The sequence below is a fragment of the Pristis pectinata genome, chromosome 8 (assembly GCF_009764475.1).
Source record: "Pristis pectinata isolate sPriPec2 chromosome 8, sPriPec2.1.pri, whole genome shotgun sequence".
NCBI lineage: Eukaryota > Metazoa > Chordata > Chondrichthyes > Rhinopristiformes > Pristidae > Pristis > Pristis pectinata.
In genome coordinates this window covers 70,600,323-70,615,331 of record NC_067412.1, presented here as the reverse complement: position 1 = coordinate 70,615,331, position 15,009 = coordinate 70,600,323, and the positions used below count along the sequence as shown (strand labels likewise).

The following is a 15,009-nucleotide window of genomic DNA, read 5'->3' as shown; positions in this document are numbered from 1 at the left end:
AGGTTGAAGGTTGTTTCTCAGACTGGAGGCCCGTGACTAGTAGTGTGATTCGGGGACGGTGCTGGGCCCATTGTTGTTTGTCAACTATATCAACAATTTGGATAAGAATGTACAAGGCATGGTTAGTAAATTTCCAGATGACACTAAAATAGGTTATATAGTGGACAATGAAGGTGGTTATCAAAAATTACAGGGGGATCAGCTGAGTAGCTGAGTAAATGGGCCAAGGAATGGCAAGTGGAGTTTAATTCATTTAAGTGCGAGGTATTACATTTTTAGAAAGTCAAATCCAGGTAGGACTTTCACAGTGAACAACAGGGCCCTGGGAGTGTTGTAGAACAGAGGGACCTTGGAGTACATGGTTCACTGAAGGTGGAGTCACAGGTAGACAGGGTAGTGAAGGCAGCTTTTGGCACACTGGCCTTCATAGGCCAGGGCATTGAGTATAAAAAATGGGAGGTTATGGTGTGATTGTACAGGACGCTGGTGAGGCCACACTTGGAGTATCGTGTTTGGTTTTGGTTGCCTTGCTATAGGAAAGATGTTATTAAACTGGAAAGAATGCAGAAAAGATTTGAGGATGCTACCAGGATTTGAGGGACTGATTACAGGGAGAGGTTGGATGGGCTAGGACTTTACTCCTTAGAGTGTAGGAGACAGAGGTGATCATATAGCGATATACAAAATCGTGAGGGGCATAGATAGGGTAAATGCACTCAGTCATTTTCCCCCTCAGTGTTGGGGAATCAAGAACTTGTGGTTATGAAGGTTATGGGTTGCCAGAAGGTGATGGGCAAATGGGACTAGCTCGGATGGGACATCTTAAGTCACATAGCCAGTTGGGCTAAAGGGCCTGCTTCCGTGATGTATAATTCTATGACTGTTTTGAAACTTGTTTAATATTGATGTTATAACATCTGTTTTTCTTTAGAGTAAAGGTACCTGCACAGAAACCTAACAAGCCTGTCAGCAGTTAACTTGAAGAAATCAAATCAAATGACAGGTTAAACAGTTTATTCTTGCTAGAATTTTTAAAAGAGAAAATCTGAATACAGCAATAACCCTGCATTTCTTTGAGCATTCACAAAAACACAATCGTCTTGGTTCTTTGATAACCACTGGACCAACTTCAACCAAGGTTTAGCACTCACTTACTATAATAGGCAAGTTTTACTCTGAATAAAATTTGAAGAAAATAACCCAGAAACAAGTATTTCTACAAAAATATCAAATTTCAACAAAAATTGATAAATATACAGCTGCAAACTAAGCAACATGAAATCATTTTATTTAACAATTCTTACATTCTCAAAAAAAACCCAAAGTTCTTCTAAATAAAAGGGTTATATAACCGCTGTTATTACATATCCAGACATAGCAGTCAATTCACTTACATGGAGGTCCTTCAGACAGCAATGAGTTGAACAATTGACATTTCAGTTCTGAAGGTTGAGATTTAAGTGAATGTTGGCCAAGGCATTGAAAGGGTTTCTATTATGCACATTAGTCTTTTTATTTTAAATCTAAAAATGGATTTCTTACCTTGGAGGCACTGGCCCACAAAGGATCTCACAACAGTTTTTTATTACACCATCATGGCTGTAAGGGTTATGAATTCCATTTTTACCTGACCAAGAGCCTTTAATCTGTGCAAAGGATTGAACAGAATAAAATTTTCACAAGTGTAAATAATTTAAAAATCACAGCAGATACAACTCAGCTAACACAAGTTCTTAGGCATCACATGCAGTTCTTCATAGTAACATTACCTATTTACAGATAAAAATAGTAATGTCTATAGAAAGTAAATCAAAAGGATAATTACCGCTGCATTGAGGCCTATACATAATATTAAATGCAACTTTATCGGAATACCACCCGTTCACTAAAACAACAATAGTTAGACAAGAGTTGCAATGTTGTCAAAACTGCAGTTGATAATTTTGGGAATGGGGTTTAAGGATTCATATTCTGGTAATTATGACATATTTCAGCATTTAAAGTTATATCTCATACTTACTAATAAACATAACTCTCACATCTACAGAATTCACCATCACCAAGTTGTTAAAGTGACAGAATACAAATGAAAACTAGTGAAGGTGATGTTGATGATTGTTACCCTGAAATCAAATTGGCATCAATGTGTGTTATAGCCAATATACATTTTAAAATTGGTAATAAATCTGGCTAGTTTCATATTCACAAATTAGTTATAAAAGTAGCAGTTTTAAGACTCACTCCTTGTAATGTAATGATTGGAGAAGTAGTTTTCTGCTTTCTTCAACAGTTACTTTTGAGAAAGAGAAAAAATTGCTGTCTCAACATTATTAATGAGAAAGAAATCTATACTGTGCAGGGGTTATCAATGTGAATAAGCCAAGTACACTGGCAAGGTTATTGTAATGCAACTGAAAGGGAATCCCATTAATTAAATGGCAACTGCTTTGAGATCAGAAATCACTAAGTTCCTTTCCATAGTCAATCTCCACTCTCAGTTACACTTGGAGGAAAATGGGCTTCACACTCAGTACAAGTTGTCATTTTTATAAAATGTGCCTTTTGCGGTTGATTAGTTACGGTTTCATCCCAAAAACCAAAAGTTTACATAACCATTCCTGCTTTATACATTTTACTTACATCTTCATTTGTGGTTTGGTTAAGCGCAATAAGATAGGTGTGAAATCCAGACAAACCAATCACAGACCATAATGTGAAGAAGCAGATCACCACTTCTAGCACAGTAAAGGAAGAGTTAAAGAACATCAAATCAATAGGAAATATCATTTCATGCAGTTATTACATATTTGCATTTACGCTGCCCTTTCGAACATCAAACTGTCAGAAAACATTTCAAACAAAAAATATGCTCATTGTTACTTAAGTTAACCTTTAATATAGCACTTCAAGCTTTAATTAAAGGGGGTAATTCTTGATGCCTACAGTGGGACAACATTTTTAATTCATTTTTGAAGTATACAAATTTGATGTTGGATACTTCAAAGTTCCCAGATCTGATCTTCAGAATCAGATGAGCAAAACTGACTTTGAGCAGAAAAACTAGATCTCGAATAGAGGTGGAAACTGCACCTTACAAGAATATTTGTATTTAATATAAATACATGTAATATTTTCCAAACACGAGTAGTGTTACATCTTGTTATCAACACCAACTTTCAACAAGTATAATTAGTCTGTAGTCAAGAGTGTTGTATTGCTTAGCACCCAAGTTCATGAACCTAGACTTAATTTTGAACATCTTTTCAAAATTTTGAAATCATCTAAACCACCTTCCAGACACAAATTTTTATTGGGATATTAAATTCTCTTATATGTCATGTCTCTCTCTTGTAAATAGAGTTAGCGATGCATCTTTGTTGTTTTAAAGAGCGCAGTTAATCTCAGAGCAGTGGGGTACTCTATTGTAGTAGTTAAGGTATTGGACTAGCTGATCCATTGATCATAATCACAATGACAGCTGGGGAATTCAATTAATTATATAAATATGGAATTGTATCTTTCTTAAAAAAAAGGTAGTCTCAATAACATTATCCATAAAACTACAAGACTGTTGTAAAAGCCCATCTGGTTCACTGATGCCCTTCACAGAAGAAAATCTGCCATCTGCATCAGGTCTGGATGACTTAAAACTCCAGACCCACCATGTGGTTGACTCTTTATTGCCTCTTCAATTCAAGGTATAAGAAACGTGAGGATTGCCAGCGATGTTCGAATCCTTTGAACATACAAATTTTTTAAAAATGGTAACCTATTAAGGCAAATTCCAATAGCAGCAAATGCTCTTTAATTCACAGCTAATTTTGGAGTACTAGCATTTATATGGCACCTTGTATTGCTGAAACCGCTGAAGTGCTTCACATAGCATCCATGGAGTGTAGCAGATTAAGCAGCCAAACAACAGCAATTCAGCATCAACAACGCCCCACAAACTGTAAAAATGAATGATGAGTAAACCTTTTTGATGCTATTTGTTGAAAGAATAATATAACTGCACTGGGAAAGCTACATAGCATTACAAAGTCTTCAACATTTACTTGTAATGATGTAAAACATTTCAGTTTTACAGAATCCCAACAAGACCTTTGACAATGCTTTGGGGTGGATAAAGGTAATACAGCAGGCAGTACCTGGATTTTCAAGAGTCTTTAATAAAAAGGTATCACAGTGGTAGACTCATGACGAAGGTCAGAAACAAATGTGGTAAACATCTGATCCGAATGCAGAATGCATTCTATTAAGGAGTGGTGGAGGTAGATGGATAGATGCAATCAAGTGGAAGCTATGAAAAGAACATTGGTGGGATTAGGTGAAGTGGAGTGGGAGGATACTTATGTGGGTCTGCAGGAATAATGGCTGGCTTTTGTGCTGCAAATGTTTTATAATTGTAATGCACTCCATTACACTAACACAAGGCGGCAGAGAGAGCCAGAAACAGATTAAATCAGTAACAATTCTTAAAGTAGCTCAATTGGGGGTTCTTGGAATACGGGAAGGAGGGAGGGAAACTGCAAGAAAGGCTTTTTTTCTGCTAAGCTTGAAACTTGACTATTCCTCAGTCAGAGTTATTGGGGTAGAAATTCATTGATGCACATGGGATAAAGGGGCTGTGGCAGTTTGTTGTGGTGGAGAACAGTGTCTGCTGTGCAATGCTTTGTGCATGTAAGTGGCAAAAATTGCCATCTTTCCCATTGTTACCCACATTAATCAAGCATATCAGCACAAAAATGAAATGTGACACCATGACTGGGCACCTCAAAAGTGGCAAAGCTCAATCACAACCTCTGCAATAAGACACCGGATGTTTGGAAGAGAGGTGAGACAACTCAGACACCCCAATTCTCAGACAATGACTGAGGTTAAGGCTGAGAGGGGTTACCCTGTGGGAATGGAGGGGGGGGGGGGTTGCAGGGGGGAGGGGGGAGGAAAGAGAAGAGAAGATCAGGACGTCTGGGAGCCCTCCAAAATCTTTGTAGCTCAGCTGATCTCACCAAAGTCGACTGCAAAGTACTTCCCAATAAATATGCAAGGAATGGTATAAACCTTGAACTGTTTCACCAACAGGATAGTTCCCTTCTGTTAACCCCTTCTTTCCTGTGTGTGGCTGACATTTTCTTTGCACTACAAAGATATTGGACACTTAATAAGCTGCTAAAAGCAGCAATTCCAATCCGAAAACTCTTTCATATCTACACCTTAAGTGTAAAAGTATAGATTTTTGACACAATTAACATTACTAAAATAGATTATTTAATCAATTATATCATTGCAGTCTGTGGGACCTTACGGAAATTGGATCTGCCATCTTGAACCACTGCAGTCTACATGGTGTAAGTAACATTAAAGCTTGGCCAGGATTCCTTAGACTCAATGATTAAGGATAAATGATGGAATCATGATGGTGTGCAACTTGGAGGGGAACCTGTGGCTAATGGTGTTCCCATGTGACTGCTCTCTTAGGTTTGGGAGGTGGTGTAAAAGCAGCCTTGGCAGGTTGATGCAGTGTATTTTGTAGCTGACCACAAGACCATCGACATAGTAGCAGAATTGGGCCATTTGGACCATCGAGTCTGCTCCATCATTCAATCACAGCTGATTTATTTTTCCCTCTCAACTTCATTCTCCTGCCTTCCCTCTGTAACCTTTGACACCCTTACTAATCAAGAACCTATCAACCTCCACTTTACATATACCCAATGACTTGACCTCCACAGCCGTCTGTGGCAATGAATTCCATAGATTCACCACCTTCTGGCTAAAGAAATTCCTCCTCATCTCTGTTCTAAAGGGACGTCCTTCTATTCTGAGGCTGTGCCCTCTGGTCCTAGATTATCCCACTACTGGAAACATCCTCTCCACGTCCACTCTTTCCAGGCCTTTCAATATTCAGTAGGTTTCAATGAGATCCTCCTCATCCTTCTAAACTCCAGTGAGTACAGGCCCAGAGCCATCAAATGCTCCTCAATGTTAACCCTTTCATTCCTGGGATCATTCTTGTAAACCTCCTCTGGACCCCCTCCAATGCCAGCACATCCTTCCTTAGATATGGGGCCCAAAACTGCTCACAATACTCCAAATGTGGTCTGACCAATATAAAGCCTCAGCATTGCATCCTTGTTTTTATATTCTAGTTCTCTCAAAATGAATGAAACATTGCATTTGCCTTCCTTACTACCGACTCAACCTGCAAGTTAACCTTCAAGGAATCCTGCACTAGGACTCCCAAAAGTCACTTTGCACCTCCGATTTTGGAATTTGCTCTCCATTTAGAAAATATTCTACGCCTTTATTCCTTCTACCAAAGTGTGTGACCACCATACCTCCTCCTGCCTGATGGATAAGACAATGACTGATCTGATCATTGGCCTCAATTCCTTTTTCTTACCTGATGCTCATAACCCTTGATTGCACTACAGTCCAAATCTATTGGGTCCTGACTTTACCACTGTGGTAGACAATTTGATTTTTAGACTTGTGAGCATCACTAACAAGCCAGCAAGAAAGGCCTGTCCAAAATATCCTTGAGAAATGCTTGTGATCTGCCATCTTGAACTACTGCAGTCTGTGTGGTGTAAGCAACATTAAAGCTGGGCCAGGATTCTTTAGACTCAATGATTAAGGATAAATGATGGAGTCAGAATGGTGTGTAACTTGGAGAGGAACCTGTAGCTGATGGTGTTCCCATGTGACTGCTCTCTTAGGTTTGGGAGGTGGTGTAAAAGCAGCCTTGGCAGGTTGATGCAGTGTATTTTGTAGATGATATACAATGCAGAAATCAGAATAAAGATTTAGTATCACTGACATATGATGTGAAATTTGTTGTTCTGCAGCAGCAATAACAGTGCAAAGTCAAAATTCTATAAATTACAAAAATAATTAGTGCAAAAAAAAAGGAATCATGAGGTAGTGTTCATGGATCGTTCAGAAATCTGATGGTAGAGGGGAAGAAGCAGTTCCTGAATCACTGAGTGCGGGTCTTCAGGCTCCTCTATCTCCTCCCTGATGGTAGTAACAAGGGTATGTCCCAGATGGTGAGTGTCCTTAATGATTGGATGCCACCTTCTTGAGGCATCGCCTCTTGAAGATGTGGTCCATGGTGGGGAGGGTTGTGATGGAGCTGGCTGAGTCTACAACCTTCTGTAGCCTTTTGCGATCCTGTGCATTGGAAGCTCCATACCAGACTGTGATGCAACCAGTCAGAATGCTCTCCATTGTATATCTATAGAAATTTGTAGGAGTCTTTGGTGACATACCAAATCTCCTCAAACTCCTAACGAAGTCAAGATGCTGGCGTGCCTTCTTCGTTACTGCATCAATGTGTTGTAGCCACTGTGACCAGGTAGGGAAGGTGGTACCTCAGGGTGGTTGATTCAGCATCAATCAAATTGATTGCTTTACCCTGGTAAGCACGGAGTCTTATGTGTGTTGGAATGTGTGTTGAGAATATTCCATCACACTCCTGACCAGTACTTTGTAGATGGTAGAAAAGTTTTGGGGAGCCTGTGGTGGGGGGGGGGAGGGGGGGGGTGCCGTGTCACTTCACTAAGGACACCAAGCTTCTGACATGCTCTTATGGTCACAGTATGCCTGTGACTGGTCCATTTAAGTTTTTAAATTAATAATGATCTTAAGCTATTGAAGATGGTGCACTCATTAATTACAAGGCAATTCCATGCTTAGAGAAGGTAGTCAAATTCCTCTTTGTTGCAGAGCGCCATTGCCTGGTATACATATATCAAACAGTATTTGCCACTTATTTGCTCATGCCTGAACAAATGGAACTTCATACAATGCAGTTATTAGTTACATTAGTAACTACACTAGAATGAGATACATGAATGATAAATGCCATTTGAAATGGTTCAGGACAGCTAAAATTATAGGTACAATTTCCTATCACTTGATATATTCATATTCCAAATACGTTCACTGCATAAATTCTATTCTTCACCCCAATTTTTTTATTTTCCAAATGTGCTTACTCCTCACTGAGTTACAATTACATGGGATGTAGTTTAATACCTCAAGTAGTCATTCCATGTGCCCTAATCTACTGACTGCAAGTATGCTATTCTACCGACTGCAAGTATGCTATTCTACCTTAGGGTGCCATTCCCAAATCCATTTGTGCATTTCCCACACAATGAACCTAACAATAACTTACTGACTGGTAGGTCAACCCTGCTAAATTTCTTCTTCCCCGAATATAGAAGGCCAATTTTGGTACACTAACAATGAAAATCAATTAACTCAGTGGTGACCAAAAATCTAGAAGGGAATTACTGCTCCACAGTATTTAATTATTCACCTTAGCACTTAAAAAACAAGAAACTGCATATGAAATGGCAAAAATAAATGCTTTGTGTTACTTGGTAACTCGCATCTTCAATATCGCACAAGCTACAAAGGTCACATATCATCTTACTGAGGGAGTAGTGGAGGCAGGTACTCTTATGACATTTGGGGAGTATTTAGATGAGCACTTCAAATACCATGGCACAGAAGGCTACAGAACGAGTGCTGGAAAATGGATGAGCATAGATAGTACTTGCTGGTTGGCACAGATGCTGTGGGCTAGGGGATTATTTCCATGCGGTCAGAGTCTAGAGATTATGACTATTAATATTTTCACACATAGATGCCTCTCAAAGGATATGTTCCTGGTGTGTCCTTCAGCGTGTTTAAAAAGCCATTGTCCACTGATCCTGTTTTTAAAAAAAGAAAATATGTTGAAGAGACAAGTCAGAGAAGTATGATGAAGGAACATTTCTTTCCCCAAGGCTAAAGAAAGAAGGAAGTCTAGTTAATATAACATAGGCCTTCAGGTGGAGCTTCCACCAGAAAATGAAAGCAAACAAACGTACACATAAAAATGCATATTTACAGCATTTTCAAATACATGAGCAACATTCAAATAGTTGCACCCTGGAATTTGGTAATAATGTTGGGGGAGAAGCAACAAAATGTGGCCCCTCTTTCAAAGTCGAGGGAATAAGCTTTGAGAAAATCTGTAGGAGTTGAATGGCACAGTTCTGAAGGCTGTGAAATTAGACTACATTTGTACTAAAACAAAAGGGATCATATTATCAATCAACAGGAGCAGATTTTAGTTTAATCTCGATGTAAACTACTGATCACATAACCTGCACATTTGCTCAGTTGATTCAGTAATGATCATTTTTACTTTGACTGAATTTTGTATTGAACTACCTGTCTACCTAAACCAGCCATTCAATAATCACCATTTCTGCAAATCTACCATTATTTGTAAAATTCAGAAACTCAATGAAAATTATTTTCTAACAGTTTATCAAAAAGCATAACTGGAAAAAATACTTCCCAACTTTTGTGTAGCACTACCTTTAATATTTGCACATTGTTTCCTTTTTAAGCAGAGCTTTTTTAAATAACTGCAAACCCAAAACCCGAGCCTGGATTTGGTGACAAGCTATCAAAGTACTGTATAATGGAGCAAACTGAACAGCAACTTCTGCCACCCACATGTGCACAGGTAAAAGTGGTAATTCATGGTTGTCCTTTGATTTAGTCTTCTCCACCTTAAACTTTGACATACAGATAAAAATATCAAGCATGAAATTGTGACACTTACTCACTTAAATGCACCGGAATAAATTATCATCTGTGCATTCAGGTGCTAGTTAATCTTTAGCATGTGATGAGTTTTAATTACACTGATACCTCATACCTCAGGATCTGTTCCCAGCGATAATAGTTCTAATGAAATCAGCACTAAAAGGGGCCATCATATGCGTTACTGATAGGTGTTTACTGAAATGAACCTTGTTCTGCCCCAGTGCTTCACAATGTTATGCAGGGAACCTGGTGTGAATCCTTGCCCTTCCCACTGCTGCTTGCTGCTGAGCCAAGAACACTGTTACCATAAAGAAATTATGGACTGGGAAGGGCTGTTCAGGCAAGCAGAGACGGGAGGAAGACAGCACTTCCAGCATAGACAACGGGCTAGCCAGGGAGCAGCTCTGAAAACCGCTGCTCAGTGCTGATTGTCTGAACAGCCTGCCCACCCAACAAAGCCATTCTCCCCATTCCAGGCAACAGGAGGGATTCCTTGCTGCGGGAATCAGCCCTGCTGCACAAGCAGAGGGTGAGGGTTCACACCAGGTTCCTGGAACAGCAGTAGGCAGTCTAAGCAGATGTCTTTTTCAAAGTACAGGAGTATGTACTTGCGAGGATTCAGACCAGAGGACCAAGAGCATTATGAGGAACTAACTTTGTGGTGTAGAGCTAGGTGGGGCCCCAGTACAATGTCATATAACCACCATCATACTCAAAATCTAAATTTAGAAATGTGGAGTTTCACCCCTTCAGAATTTAATTATTAAAGGAGATTTTCAAAATTTCAGGGGATGGAAATTCATTTCTATCACATGTACTAAACATACAATGTCATAATCACACATATTGAAATATACTAAAATTCAGCTCCACTGATATCGAAAGAACATCAGAGATCAATACACATATTTAATATATGCAATAAAAGGATAATTATGTATTTCTTGACATTTTCTTTCTCATAATCCCATATCTCCTTTGAGCTTTATCTTTCCATATAAATTTAGATTGAATCCTGTTTTAGAGTCTGCTTTTCTCAGCAAGGATTCCCCAGTCTGATTGGTTGAAAAAAAACCCACAGTTGTTTGCCTAGCTTTTCCATGCCAAAATCCCGAGAGGGCACAATGACTAGAATGATTGCTAGCAACACCACACTGTTCCTCAAAAGCTCACTTAAAGTATAATAAACAGTGAAGTCATTCATTTGCCTTTCATCATAAAATCTAAGCTATTAAACTTATTATATTGTATTCTTCACATGCATACCAAATGTAAATGTAAACAAGGTTTAACATTTATGTCACTCAGATCTGTGACGTTTCTGTGAAGCAGAAAACTAAGGGTCAGAGTTCTTTGGGGTAACATATTAACATAAAAAAAAGAATTGCTTCAAGGACAGAAAACAATAGAAATACACAGGTTTTCTTAAAGTTAGCAGACTGTTATCAAAGGGATGCCAAGGATCAGTACCTTACCCTGAGCTATTCACTATTACGTCAGTAACTTAGATCAGAATTAGATTTATTATCACTGCCGTATGACATGACATTGGTTGATTTGCAGCAGCAGTACAGTGCAAAGACAAAAGTCTATAAATAACAAAATAAGTAGTGCAAGGAAAAAAAAAGTAATAATCAGGTAGTGTTAATGGGTTCACGGATCATTCAGAAATCCTACGGCAGAGGGGAAGAAGCTGTTCCTGAATCGTTGAGTTTGGGTCTTCCAGGAGGGAAAGATGCAGTAGGAAGACACAGCAGCTCTGAAATGACACACAGAGGTGAACTGGGGGGCAGAAAGATGAAGAGGAAAATGCAAATTTATGAATTTTAGAAAGAGATGATAAAAGGCAGAATATTTGTTAATGTTGAGAAGCCAGTACATTTTGGTGAACAGAGGGATTTTAGTGCCTTGGCACTAGGAATTAGGAAGGAGAATGGTATGTTGGGCATCATCAGAATATTTAAAGCAAGCAAGTCTTGCTAAAATTGAGTGGCACTTGAAGAGACCACACCCTTAAAACTATGGAGTTTTGGGTTTCCACAGCTAAAGGAAAGTACGCTTGACTTGGAATCAGGGAAACGTAGATTCATTCGACTGATTTGTGTTAATCAGTATAATGAAGTGGTTCCCTTATGATGAGAGATCAAGTAGAATTGGCTTTTACACACAGAAGTTTTAAAGAATGAGAGGTGATCTCATGGAGACTTAATAATATCCTGGAATGATACTGACAGGAATGATGTTGCTAAAACGAAGAGCAACTAAGAGTCAACTTAGTGGACCCAAATGAAGAGAATTTTTTTTACTCAGAGGGTTGCAAATCTTTGAAATTCTTTAACATGGAAAAACGTGAATTCTTACTGGTTGTGTATACTCAAGGTGCAGATCAACAGATTTTCGACACCCAAGAAACAGGAAGAGGGGATTGGGCCAGAAAGTAGCCTTGAGGCACAGGGTTCGGCACTGATTACGTGGGACAGCAGAGCAGGCTCAAGATGCCTGATGACCAATAACTCCTTCTACCTCTCACATTCTTATCGCCAGTTACACAGAATGCAAAGATGCCCAGGTGCCCAGCCTAATAACTCTCCTTAATGGAACTATACAAGAATGCAAAGACTGGTTGCCCATTCACTGTGCGTTGAAAGCGCCTGCTGCACTTTTGCCCAGAGAATAGAATTAAAGTCACAATGCACAGAAATAGCCCCTTCAGCCAAACAAGTCCAAGCCAATCATCAAGCACTCATTTACAGTAATCCTTCACTAATTCCACTTTATTCTCTCCACTTTCTTTATCAGCTCTCCTCAGATTCTAACCCTAACCTATACACTAGAGGCAATTTAGTGGCCAATTACCCTACCAATATGCACATCTTTAGGATGTGAGAGGAAACCCACACAGTCGCAGGGCGAATGTGCGAACTCCACCCAGCTAGTACCAAGGTCACTGGTGCTGTGAGAAGCAGCTCTGCTATCTGTGCCACTATAATTTTCATTTCAGCTCAAAAGTTCTAAGACTGATGTCACCATCAGAAAATTTCAGAAATCTTTAAGGTTATTTTTCATTACCTTCAAGGGAAGGATTTAAAAATACTTGTTTTTAAAATGTTATATTTAAATGTTTTTTTAAACAAAGCAATTTCTCATAAGTTTAATAAAAGGCATTGCCACTGAGATCAAGGGATTACTCGTGAATATGCTGAATTCTGAGCACATGCACTAACTAAATAAACCGTTTTGTAAAATGTTGCAGCTCAGGCCAAGAGAGATTGACAACAGACACACTTCATTTTAATTAAGCCAACATAGGCTGAGGATGGGGTTGTTACAAGACCCACACTCCAAAGTGAGTGCAGGTTGATGAATGAGGAAGGATGGAAAGGAGGAAGGCAGACAGGTTGCTCACATGATAAACACAGAGAAATGAGACACAGTATCCCGTCGTGAACCTAGAGTTAGATGCTGAAAGTTCCAGGTCATCCACTGCACTCGGAAACAGTATAGAATAATAATGTCAAAAACAAGTCAGCCCAACACAACAGCATGCATTTTATTCTTGTGCACCGAGTACGTCACATTGGTAACTGTAAATCTGTGCGTCTGCTGTCTGTAACAAAGTATTTTTACCCAACCTGAAACCTTTTTAAATATATTTCTCGCCTCTTTCTTTCTGCCTGCTAATGTTCAACCATTGCTGCATGAGTGAGAATACTGGATAAAATTTGGTTTAACTGGGAGGAAATTACTTTGTCCAATAGCAGAACTCAGAGAGATATACTTGCCTTGGAGGCAATTGAGAGAAGGTTCACTAGTTTGAATCCTGGAATAGAGGTGTTATCTTAAGAGGAAAGATTGAGCAGATTGAGCCAATACAAGTTTGAAAAAATGAGTGGTGATCCTATTGATACATACAAGATTCTGAGGGGGAAGACTTCATTGGGTAGATAATGTGAGTGAGGATATTACCCCTAATGGGGGTATCTTGAACTAGGAGACAGTTTCAGGAATAGTGTGTCACCCATTTAAGACTAATGAAGAAGAATTTAGTCTCCAGAAAGGTTATGAAATTTAAGGTTTATCTACCCCAGAGATGTGTGGATGATGAATCATTAAGTACAATCAAAACTGTGATAGATGGATTTCCGGACTATAAGGGAATCAGGGTTATGGGTATCAGGCAGGAAATATGACTTGAGACCAAGAGTGGATCAGCCATGACAAAGCAGGCTGAAGCAGCCATGGAGCCTATCCTTGTTCCTTCTTCTGTTATGCTTTTAGGACAATACCCTGCAATGTACCTTCACAAGAAAAAAACTAATACAAGGAAAAAAGAAGGTATTTTGTGAACAGTGAGAGACAGCATTTTTCTGTAGATGCCCCATGCAATAGTTCAGTTGAGGGCCTCTCTACTTTACAAGTCAAATTTGTAACTGCATCTATTTGGAGCCCTGTGGATTTAGACCAGCTTCACAGAGACAATACCCTCCGTCCCCATAATCCTATTGCATTTGGGGAGGAAAGACAACAGTGTGGGAAATGGAGACCACAGTACACTTACAGATGCGTAGGAAATGAATGTTTCATTGTTACCAGATTAAGCAGTCTATCGATATGTAAGCAGGTATGGCCTTACTAAATCTGACTCAATTTTTTTTGATGGTAAGGGAAAGAGCCAAAACATGGAGACAAAATCTTTCAACATCTGGGTAAAAAAAAGTTCCCCTTCCCTTTGCCTGGAAGGGTCTTATGTAAAAGTTAATTTCATAAGTCACCAAACAGTATTTAGTGGACAAAGGCCAGGCTGTATTTTAGTATTAAATCAACAATCTCACTCAGCCAATAGACCGGCTAAAGTGGTAAGTGGAGACACATTAAAAGGTACAGGAGGTGAGCTGATGTACATAATTAGGACAGAACAACCCAAACCTACCTAGTGCAAATATTGGATACCCAAGATCGATCCATTCACCACTCTACAAACCAAGCTGAAAATCAATTACATAACTTTTAAAAGTTCTAAACAATCCTTTATCCTATTTGCTTTTGATCTCAATACACAGAGAAAAGAAAGCAAAACGATCCAGGTGGGACCATCATTTAAATGTACCAGTTAATCAAATATAAAAATGTAATATTTCAAATCTTCCGGATAATGATACTACAAGCTAGTTAATTTCCCCTGGTTACTTACTCAGTGCCACGTGCACAATATCAAAAGCAAAGATGTAGACAGTGAGGAACGACAACGAGATGGTGAAGAGGTAAAAGAAACGGTAATTCCTTTTTCCAACACAATTTCCAACCCAAGGACAGTGGTGATCGAAGCGCTCTGTGAAGGAATAAACACTAAAAATTAAAAATTTGCAAGCTTTTGCAACTTTTCTTTTCTAATTCAAA

The 15,009-nt window shown here is 39.0% G+C and overlaps 1 protein-coding gene across 2 annotated transcripts in view; it reads right to left on the bottom strand.

Annotated features, from left to right (window-relative positions):
• Positions 1-15,009, bottom strand: part of zdhhc9 (zinc finger DHHC-type palmitoyltransferase 9) — an 83,342-nt gene that overhangs the window by 14,351 nt on the left and 53,982 nt on the right. For both annotated transcript variants that reach the window (XM_052021763.1, XM_052021764.1), the window contains exons 4-7: positions 14,804-14,941; positions 8,677-8,723; positions 2,641-2,745; positions 1,543-1,646 (exon numbers count right to left, since the gene is read on the bottom strand). In XM_052021763.1, coding sequence (XP_051877723.1) covers positions 1,543-1,646; positions 2,641-2,745; positions 8,677-8,723; positions 14,804-14,941 — 394 coding nt within the window. The remainder of the gene's footprint in view (positions 1-1,542; positions 1,647-2,640; positions 2,746-8,676; positions 8,724-14,803; positions 14,942-15,009) is intronic.